An 11,279-nucleotide genomic window follows, 5' to 3' on the forward strand; every position below is an offset into this window, starting at 1 on the left:
TATTCGTCCCATTACCTTTTGAATGATTTGATCCAATCCTTCAGTTCTGCCACCTCCTTATCTAAGTATACACCGTAAATCTATTTCGGTGTTGGAGGTTGGATCCTCATGCCAGACTTTTGAATAAAAGAGATCATGCTCTAATAATATAGACCTTGGGTTGTGTTAGTTGGAATCCTATGGAAGTTAAACTATTTTGAGATTGTCTTCCTAATATCCCACTTTTTTTCTTTTGTGTATGCATCGTCAATCCATGTTTGTTTCGCTATTTGTGGGAGATAGGCTTGCGGATCAATATCAATAATATCTGGTGCAAACCTCCTGTTAAGACCTCTCATAAAACTATAGAGTCTACCATACCTTATGCTATTAGTTCAACATAATTGAGAATGAGCAGTTGGTTGCCTCATGTTGGCCGACCACTGTATTACACTACCACTACCATGCTCCAGTTATGAGTCAGGCCGTCATTGCCTCATTGCTTCATCGACCGTATACTGATGCTCCAATGATACATGAATCCCAACTGTGAGATCCGGGTCAACTTAATCATCGCAACCCTCATACTGATAATAAACTGGTTCCTATGTAGCCTTATAATATTCTTCCTCAACTCTTGCTTTCTTTTTTAATACCTTTGATTGTTGTAGCTTACTTTGAAATAATATACGAATCTTCGTCGGAACCTTTTTGCATTTTGCAACATCAAGATACTCGCCAACCAAATGCATTATCACCTGAGTTATTCCTCCACCCTTGCCAATATAGTCACAATAAATACATTGTCAATTATGACGGTTCTCATCTATCTTTCGGGCATGAACCCATGCATCATCATGTAGTTGTTCTTTTGGTGCCATGATCTTACCAAATTTAAATCAAATAAGTTATAAAGTATAAACATATTGAATTTACCAAATATCGATCAAATATCACTAATCGTAGCATTAAATAATTTTATTAAAACATAACTAATCATATTTTATCATCATAAATATGTTACATACATAAAAGAAATATTAAATACATAATTTTGATTAAATATGGTTTAAATTATGATAAAATCATCACTAGATAAACTAATCACCTAATTAACATAGTTAATTATCCATTAATTACTTTTCTTTCAACACTATAAACATGTCAAACACCCTAATAAGTATTAAAAATATTAAATTGATATAAAATTGATCAAATTTTGATTAAATCATCAATAAGATGACTAATCACAATATTAAATAACTTTAAAAAATCTAGTTAAATCTATTTTATCATCATATATATGTCAAATACATAAAAAATATTAAATACATAATTTTGATCCAATATAGTTCAAATTACGATGAAATTATCATTAGATACACTAATTACATGATTAACATAGTTAATTTCTCACTAATTATTTTTTTTCAACATTATAAATATTACAAACACCCTAATAAGTATTAAACACATTGAATTGACATAAAATCGAATAAATTTTGATTAAATTATTATTAAAATTACTAATGGTAGCATTCGATAACTTTAATAAAACCTAATTAAACTTATTTTACTATCGTAAATATTTTTTAATGTTTAATATGCATGAAATATAAATATTTGACCTATTAAGTATCTAATTTCGAATTAATCAATATTAAACATACTAATCATAATATTAAATATCTTAATTACTCTCTAATTAAAGAAAGAAAATACATACCTCTTGATTAAAAAGTTATTCCTCTTAATCTTTCCAAATTAACCTCAATTCAATTCATTAAGAGAGTACGAGAATAAAATGAAGTGAAATAGGAGAGAAGGGTTTAAATACTATGAGAAAGGACTTCAACGGTCAATTTGACCATTAGAGCACTGTAACACTGTTACCGAACAGTAACGATCAAAATTGATCGTTACTAAGTTGTGTCAAGCGGTAACGATTGAAATTTTGATCATAACCGCCCGATATTATCCCGTATCGTTCGATACGAGACGCCTTTAAATGTTCCGCCCGGTAACGATCGATCCGCATACCGGTATACTGTTGGACAGATACATATCGCTCGTACCGGATGGTATCATTCGAAACTGTATACTTGGTACAGACAAACAACATCACCATCTGCTATTTCTACCAAACAACTTGAGGAAAACCCAGTAATTATTTAGATTGCAAACAAAGCATTTTATTTGATCGAACAAGCAGGAGCTGAAACAACTCAACCAGTAGGTTTCGTTCTCTAATATTGGTCACTGTAGACAGTAAAGTATCGAATGAAAGCCTCCTAGGGAGTTCATCTTTATTCCAGTCACACAACAACCGTTCTACAAAAGATGGAAGACGTTCATTCACCTTTCCATGAGGATAAGGGAGGAGTATCGGACATTCTCCACGTATTCATTGCAGCACCATACCTATCACCCTTGACTGCATCTGCCAAAGCATATGATTCAAGTTCAGCCATCTCCTCAGGTGTGAGTTTTACTGATAGTGCTCCGATATTCTGGTTAAAGTTTTCGATCTTGGTAGTGCCAGGTATAGGGCACACATCACTTCCTTGATGGTGAACCCAGGCCAAAGCAAGTTGTGAAGGGGTGCATCCCTTCCTCTTGGCCATTTCGTTTACACGTTCAAAGATAAGTGCATTTTGAGCGAGATTCTCAGGCTGAAACCTAGGCATGAGCTGCACACATAATTCATCATTCAGAATATCATTAGACCGAAAAAAAAGAGAAGTTTACTTTAAGATAAACATAACGAATTCAAAAGGAAATAAAAGAATGGAGGGGAATATACAATCCTATTGACACTACGGAACACAGAGTTAATTAACATGAAATAAATGCTCCATTCAAGGTGATTGTAGTCATGGATGTTTAGTAGGCATTCACTAATGTGATTATAATCCCTTGTCTGGTTTGATATATCAAACATCTAGAGCCTGAATATGATATGCCCAACTCTGTCAAAATCATCAACAACTTGAGCATTAAACACAAATATGATAATTTTCAATAGGAGGCTTTCACATAAACTACTGTGTTTCTTTTACTTTACGCATCATTAATCTAACCGATAAGCAAGCATCACACTCCAATGACATCCTGTTGATTGAATTATCATTAAAGCATAAACTTCAACTTTTGCACATAATAAAATAATGTATTTATCAGCTGGTAACAATGGTCAGTGGTCGAGATGATTTGCAGTCTAAATAGTTGTTCATCACTTCTATTCTTGCATTAAAAAAAATTTCAATTTAAAAGAGCATAAAAGGATTTTTATATCTTTTCCTAACCATTGTATATGATCACCTTACGGAAATCATGTTCAGACAGAGTTTCAACCATCTTTGGTCCAGAAGAAAAGAAGCCCCTTCCCAGTGGACTGTATGCAACAATGCCTATACCAAGTTCTCTGAAAAGAAAAAAAAGTTAAAAATCAATATCACAATAGAATATTAAAATAGTGGTCTATATAAAAGATAAAGCCAATCAGCCAGTTCTACCTGCAAGTAGGAATTATATCTTCTTCGACATCTCTTGTCCACAAAGACCATTCTAGTTGCACAGCAGTTATTGGGTGAACTGCATGTGCCCTCCTGATTGTCGATGCAGAGGCCTCAGACAATCCAATGTACTTTATTTTTCCTTCTTCCACCAATTTCTTAAGTTCTCCCATCTAAAGAAAATAAAAGTTCAAAGGGGAACTTTGCTTCAATATACTTAGAAAACAGGAAACTGACCTTATAAGTAAAACTAAGAACATTTCCAAATATGAACTTAAGAGCCCATAGAGACATGGCATCTATGGCAAAGAATGTCATAGATGAATACTTATAAGCATAATTGCAAAATCTGAAAAATCAAGGTTTCATACTCTTACTAATTCCATATTTTGGTCAATTTTCAGCAAGAGCATGATGCTGGGTAACATTCAACAATTAAAAAAGATTCCTACAAGCAATGTACAAGACGAACCTCCAACGAGCAGAGAGGTTGTTCCATGACTCACATCACTGGTTGCAACAAAATAAGATCGGGTGGTCTGATTTAATCCATAACATGATTATAATGTTTAATTGGAAGAGAAACAATTTAAAGATTTTGGAATATAAAGTAGGATGAATGATTGTGATTTATCTATGACTTGCTATTCTCAAGGCTGAAAAATAGTGGCCGACCGTCTTTAGCATAGTGGACCATCACATCCAAAAGAGAATTACAATAGGCACAAAACAAATACTTCCTTTAGCCATTCACTTCCATAAGAATCTTACTGCATGCTAAATTCTTCGGTGACACACCAGCTGCAGAATGTCACTTTTGATAGCAGTAGCATGAAATTAATGTCATTTAGTAATTGTCTATATAGAAATACCCAAGTGCCATCAATGTGTATACTAGGGGTCTACAGAAGATGGTTCAATTCCAATCATCATTAACTGATAATCGCTTTAGCTTTAGTTACTAATGTGGTTAGCTTAATGCTTTCAAGTTTTTTGTTTTTGTCTATTTGTAATTCCCACTGAGGCCGAACCTAAACCTGTGCTCGAGAGATAGCTATCCATACACAGATAAGGGATGTATGGATTCTCGACAAGGAACTGTTGCAAGACAAATAGTTTTCACATGGCAACAACCAAATATACAAGGGGAAAAGAAGATAGTGGAGATATTATGCACAACAAGATAGGGTCATTCATCCAAAATAAACAACTTGGGCTGCTATAGGAGGTGATCTATGATGATAGCAACAGTGAATATAGCAGATGATGGCCGGTGGAGGATTCTTTGGTACATTGGATATAAGTGGCTCTTATCAGATGTACAAAACCATCTCAAACCAAGGTCTGAGCTGAAATGAATAGTTTCATAGGATGCAGAAGATTTAGTATAATCAGTAATATTTTATTGTAAAAGAAAGGAGGAGGATCCTTTGGTTTCTCTTTTGCAATTTTCTATTTTCTTTGTTATGTTTTCTTTTTTTGTTTTACTTCTAAGTGGACGAAGTTTGGATATTGATCAGTAAAGTGAATCAGTGAAGAAATCTCCTCTGCATATGATTTCCTATATCGAGTCTAAGTGCATAACTTTCTCCTAAATTCCTCCTCTTATGCCTTCCATTTTCTCCTTACCGTTCTCAAAGCTACCGAGTCATCAAAAGTCTCCATTAAAGCACAGGGTCGAGACCTCAACCTATCATAAACATTGTTGCATCTTTCTTCTACCACAATATGGTCTTCCACCTATTTGTTGACCTAATGAGATTCTCGTTGATTGAGGATCTGACAAGGATTAATGTGCGAAATCTTGTCCCCAAAGGAGAGTGGTTGTAAAGGAACAATTCTACCATGGCATCGAGCATCAACTACTTCAAATGACAAGGAATTTCAATTCTGAACAATGTATCGCTTCCAATGAATTCAACCTCAACAAGCCACCAATCTAAGAAGGTGTTCGATGGGATAGATTAACTCACCGTGACCTCGATGGGAACCCGGGTGTCGACGCGGTGCTGATAATAGAGATCGATGCAGTCGATGCCGAGCCTCTGCAAGCTGCTCTCGCAGGCGGCCCTGACGTATGCCGGATCTCCACGAATCTCCCTCTTCCCGTCCTGGAAGCTGATCCCGAACTTTGTGGCCAGCTCCACCTTCTCCCTCACCCCACCTTGCAGTGCCTACACCAGAAATCAATGCTCGATCCATCGGTCAACGCACAATTATTAACGATGAGGAGGAGTACTTTGCCGAGGAGGATCTCGTTAGTGCAGGGACCGTAGATGTCGGAGGTGTCGAAGAAGGTGACACCGGAGCGGATAGCGTAGTGGATGAGGGCGATCATGTCGGTGTCCGGCTTGGGCGGCCCGTAGAAGGCCGACATGCCCATGCAGCCGAGGCCCTGCCTGGAGACCTCCAGGCCCTGTGAGCCCAGCTTCATCGGCCCCACTATCACGCCTCCGTCGTTGCCGCTTCCCGCCTCTCTGGCCATCTTCCACCTCTCCGGTCTCTCTCTCTCCCTCTACTACCCCTTCCACCACATCCAACTCTGCTCCCTTATACTGTGGAAAGAGCAACTTGGGGTTTTACTGGTCATCGCGATTCCACCACCGATAATTCAATGGGAGCGGCTCGCCGAAAGCTACGGCCGTCATTAACGCCATCGCTTGCGTCAGCTTTAGTCCTTTTGTGTCAATACAAATATTCAATAATGATGTGTGCAATCAATATTAAAAAAATATATATATTATGAGAATAGTAAATTATCTGAAAAATGCGACCATCAATCATTTTTACGAAATTCTTAATTAGTACTTCCTTTTCCAAAAATTCTCCTACAGTGTTTCAATTTTTTAAAATTACAAAAGTGACCCTCAATCATTTTTTTATTTTTTTCTTTGAAAAGCTGTCTCTCTCTCTCTCTCTCTCTCTCTCTCTCTCTCTCTTTTTAATTAAATCAAATCATTTAATTAAACCAGTTAAATGAATCGATTTAAAATAAATAATAATTTATTAGTAAGTTCCCCAGAAAAGGCCTGATATTTTAAAATGATAAAAATAACCCCAACCACTTTTTATCTCTTCGTCTTAAAAATTATAATCTTCATCCTACCCTTTTTCATATTGAATCAAATCACTCAATTGAAGTAACTCAAAACTTGAATCGATTTAAAATAAATCATATTAAATAATTTATTAATATATCAATTTATATTAATAAAAATAATAACATTATAAATTTTTAAAATTATAAATATTTAAACATACTAAAATATAAATAATAAATTTAAAAATACCTATAAATTAAAATATATATAACAATAGTATTTATATATATATATATATATTTATTTGAAATAATAATAAAATATATAAATTTTAGATAGCAAAAAATTAAATTTGAGAGGTTTTTACGACCATTATTTTTTATTTTAGTCTTTTAAAATAGTTTTTAACTAATTTTGACCCTTAAAATTTAAATAAATTTATCTAGAAAATATGAAAAAAAAAATTGACACAGTATGATGCTTCCATGAAATATTTTTTAAGAGCTTCAAAATAGGCTCGATACCTATTCTAAATATTTGGTCTAGAAATACCAAGATGTTGACCCAATTACACTATTTTTTGAGGTAACTAACAATAATATAATTGGATCAAATCCTAATCAAAAATATGTTGGAACCTTATTGAAACTTTTGAATTATAGTCAGCTGGACATAAATCCAACTTTTCTATTTTAGGACTTTTATTTCATTTTTTTTATTTTTCCAGTATCTAAACACTAAATATTATATAAATTTTATATTTTCTTTTAATTTTGACAAAATATAATACTTCCTTTAAATGTTTTTTAACATGTGAGCTTGTAAATTGGTTTGATAAATATTCTAAAATTTTGGTCAAAAATACCAAGGCCTTGACCCGCTTACATTATTTTTTGTGCAAACACAAAAACAGTGTAATTAGGTTAAGTCCTGGTCAAAACAAGATGACATTTTAAAAAAACTTTTGAATTGCACCTATATAGATATAGATCCCATGTATTTAATAGTTTTCTATTTTTTAGTGTCTAAGCACACTAATTTTTTTTTATTTTTTAAAAATTCTTATAATTTTGACAAAATATGATACTTCCATGGAATGTTGTTTAGTATTTGAGCTTATAAATATGCAAGAAACCTATTTAAAAAGTTCAGTAAAAAAAAATACAAAGGCCTTGACACACTTAGATGTTTTTGTGGACCAACTCCAAAATAGTGTAAAGAGGTTAAATCCTAGTCAAAACAAGGAGGGATCGAATTGCACTCAGATGGACATAAATATCACCTTTTCTATTTTTAATTTTTTTATATATTTTTAAATTTGTTAGCATTTGAACAGACTAGAATTTTAATAAATTTCTTCAATCTCTTATAATTTTGATAAAATATAATGCTTCCATGAAATATTGTTTCACATTTGAGCTTATAAATAGGTAAAAAAATTTATTGTAAAAATTTGGTTTATAAAACTGGTGGTCTTGACCCACTTATACGGCTATAACTAGGGCAAATCTTGGTCAAAACAAGGTGAGGATTTTAGGAAACCTTTGAATTGACTCAAATGGACATAAATCATTTTTCTATTTTAGGATTTTTTTTCAAAATTTTTATTTTTCAGTATTTGAACACAATAATTTTTTTATTTTTAAATTTCTTATAAATTTAATGAAAATATGAAACTTCTATATAATATTGTTTAACATTTGAGCTTATAAATAGATAATAAACCTATTCTGAAAATTTGGTTCAAATAACCAAGGCCTTGACCCAATTATATTATTTTTGGTTGAACCCAAAAATAATATAATTAAGTCAAATGCTGATGAAAAACAGGGTGAAGTTTTCAAGAAATCTTTGAATTGCACATAGATAGACATACATTGTACTTTTCTATCTCACTTAAGGGAACTCGTATATCCCTAATTTGCATATCCTAGTCTGTAGATGAAGAAGATCTTGTGTTCTCTTCTCTAGTAGTAGTCCACATGGCGGATGAAGTGGCTACACACCTTCTCTCGGAGATGTGTTCCTTCCTCGCTTTCCACTATCTCCTCTCTTAAACTTCATCAACACTTAGAGTTTTGAGAGGAGTTCTCACAAGATTACAATAGCATTTTTCTTTTTTCTGTTAAGAACGAGCCGACACTAAGAGGGGGGAGGGGTGAATTAGTGCAACGATAAAAACGTAGATTTCAAAAATTATTCATTCGTTGAAAACCAATCGGAAAGATGTTAACTTAAGAAACACTTTCATAAGCATGTAATGAGGAAGTAGAGCACTGAGCAAGTAAAATGATTTGCAGCAAAGGTAAATAGTAAAGTAAAAGGCAGCAAACCAATTTTATAGTGGTTCGGTCATCGTGACCTACATCCACTCTCGATTCCTCTTCTATCGAGACCAGCGGTATCCACTAACGGTCTTCCTTCAATAGACGAAAACCAACCACCTTCTTATACCCCCTTCTCCTTTTCATAAGTTTAGGAGACAACCTTTTACAAGCACTCACTCCTCTCTATACAGAATTCTAAACTTAGAATTAGAGGAGGAGATCTCTCAAGTGATTACTATAGCATTTTCTCACATTTAAATTCTCTGTGCTTGTATTTTTTAACCAGGGATGAAAGGGGTATTTATAGACCTCAAGTGGATTCAAACTTGGATATTAAAAATATCTCATCCCCGATTTTTAGGGCACTGGCGGTACCACCGCCTACAGCACTAACACTGGACGATACCATATATTGGGAAATCTTGGGGGCGACATCACATGCGCAGCGGAAGAACATAAAATAAAATCCCCAATTCCCAAATATATGTTTATCATCGTGTGAAGATTGGTGCGCAAAAATCCGCGAAACTTAAAACTGCGTATAGAATAGATTATGTTACATAGAGAGATCGTATATCCATGAATTCCTGCAGATCTCTAGGAGAGGGTGAAAGAGGCCAAGTGCCCTCCTCTCTAGCGATGATCCACACAGTAGGGCTACGACGATACTCCTCAAAACTCTAGGCCTACTCTGAGGTGGAGAGGGGGAGGAGAATATGAGAGACAAGCAAAGACTCTAGCCTATGAACCACTGAATTCGTCCTATTTATAGAGATCCTTTGTCAACTTAACCCTAATGGTTCCTCCCCTATTGGGTATTAGATCTTCATCCAACTACCCAAGCCTTTTAGATTAGTGGATCTCTATCCAATAATCTCTTATGGGCTTTTATTGAATCTCGTCTATGGGATCCAATAATTCAAGGGTTTATTGGATATCCAATAAGATAAGGGCTCCAATGGATATCCCATATTCGAACATCTACTCATCATAATTCCTACTATATGTGTGTGACCCTCTAGGCCCAATATCGAGCTGCCGTGAGTCATACCTATCAGAACTCCTTCTACCTCAGTGAATTATTATATCCATAATAATTCACTCGATCGGACGTACTAGGCCACTACGCCGTAGTCCCCAGACGATACAAGGAAATCCAATCCATTGGACATGTCTATCCTCAGTTACCATATACCTATAGTCCCTTATCCATCTAATATCTCAAAGATCGTATACCGAGCATGGTGTTGTCAGACCCATATGGTTTCTACTCGAGTCTTGCTATAATCGAATTCTCCCATAGAACTTTTTCTCTTTCAATCCGAATGACGCTAGTTAGGGATTTGTTTAAACAAGAATATATGAGACATTCCTCTCATAATACCGAGAGTGGATGATCCTCTATCGACACTCAATAGCCCTCGTAAGGTTGACTACTACTCCCGAAGACCGGCTATGCTAGATCTGGGACATCCAAACCTATAAGTCTGATATCAAATAGTGGAGCACCCATACAGGACATCCTTGGTGTCTCAAGTCTAAGAACCAGATATACCACTGGGACTACAGAATCATTGTTTGATAATAAGACATCATCAACCATCCAACATTCCATAAGCGGATCAATCAATGAACTCATTCTTCAATAAGCACATGTACTGTATCCGTAGTGTCCCCACACGAGCAACTATGAGACCAACTGCATCCATCATATGAACGGGTATATAGCATACCAATCTGTCCGATTATCTCGATGTCCCTCTTGAGTAACCTATGACCGGGATTATTTAGGATCTGTGTTAAAGGCGGATCGGTCTCATTATCATGATATCATCATGATCGAATTCCGATTACACAGATCCAAGGATATCACTATATATATATATATATATATATATATATATATATATATATATATATATATATATATATATATATATATATATATATATATATATATATATATATATATATGTTTGTGTAATAGTCAATATAAAGTGATAAAATGTCAAAATATAATAAGCAAAAGGACTACGTGTCAAGTCACATGTGTCATCACTCACGTGATTAGCTTGCAGGGTACATATGACTAGCAATCTCTCACTTGACCTAAAGCCAATCACCTATATATCTGATTCCCATCAGACCCTTGTGACGCTCAAAGACTATTTGAGACAATAACTTTGTCATTGGATCTGCAATGTAATCTTCGGATGGAACTATTTCTACTCTTATATCTCCTCGGGTCACGACCTCTCTGATTAGGAGGAGCCTCCTTAGAACACTTCTAATGAGACCTGGGTTCCTTCACTTGAGCAATCACCCCGTTGATGTTGCAATATAAGGAAATCAGCTCCTCACTACCCAGCATGACTCTCAGATCTATGATGAACTTCTTCATTCAAACTCCCTCTTTT

General features: G+C 34.8%; 1 protein-coding gene across 1 annotated transcript; it reads right to left on the reverse strand.

Annotated features, from left to right (window-relative positions):
• Window positions 1-2,128: 2,128 nt before the first annotated feature.
• LOC135674135 (probable aldo-keto reductase 2) lies at window positions 2,129-6,073 on the reverse strand. The gene is made up of 5 exons (XM_065183634.1): window positions 5,734-6,073; window positions 5,468-5,668; window positions 3,495-3,667; window positions 3,301-3,403; window positions 2,129-2,669 (listed from the first exon to the last, which is right to left on the reverse strand). The coding sequence occupies exons 1-5, from the start codon at window positions 5,977-5,979 to the stop codon at window positions 2,331-2,333; spliced, it is 1,062 nt and encodes a 353-aa protein (XP_065039706.1). The 5' UTR covers window positions 5,980-6,073; the 3' UTR covers window positions 2,129-2,330.
• Window positions 6,074-11,279: the final 5,206 nt, after the last annotated feature.

The sequence above is a fragment of the Musa acuminata genome, chromosome BXJ1-5 (genome assembly GCF_036884655.1).
Source record: "Musa acuminata AAA Group cultivar baxijiao chromosome BXJ1-5, Cavendish_Baxijiao_AAA, whole genome shotgun sequence".
Taxonomy (NCBI): Eukaryota; Viridiplantae; Streptophyta; class Magnoliopsida; order Zingiberales; family Musaceae; genus Musa; species Musa acuminata.

Bases quoted from the DNA above. Each gene is read 5' to 3' on its own strand.
- LOC135674135 (XM_065183634.1), bottom strand. From the start codon at position 5,979: ATGGCCAGAGAGGCGGGAAGCGGCAACGACGGAGGCGTGATAGTGGGG. The intron at 5,669-5,733 runs GTACTCCTCCTC...TTTCTGGTGTAG, and splicing joins ACGAGATCCTCCTCGGCAAA to GCACTGCAAGGTGGGGTGAG. The intron at 3,404-3,494 runs GTAGAACTGGCT...TTTTCTTTTCAG, and splicing joins GATATAATTCCTACTTGCAG to AGAACTTGGTATAGGCATTG.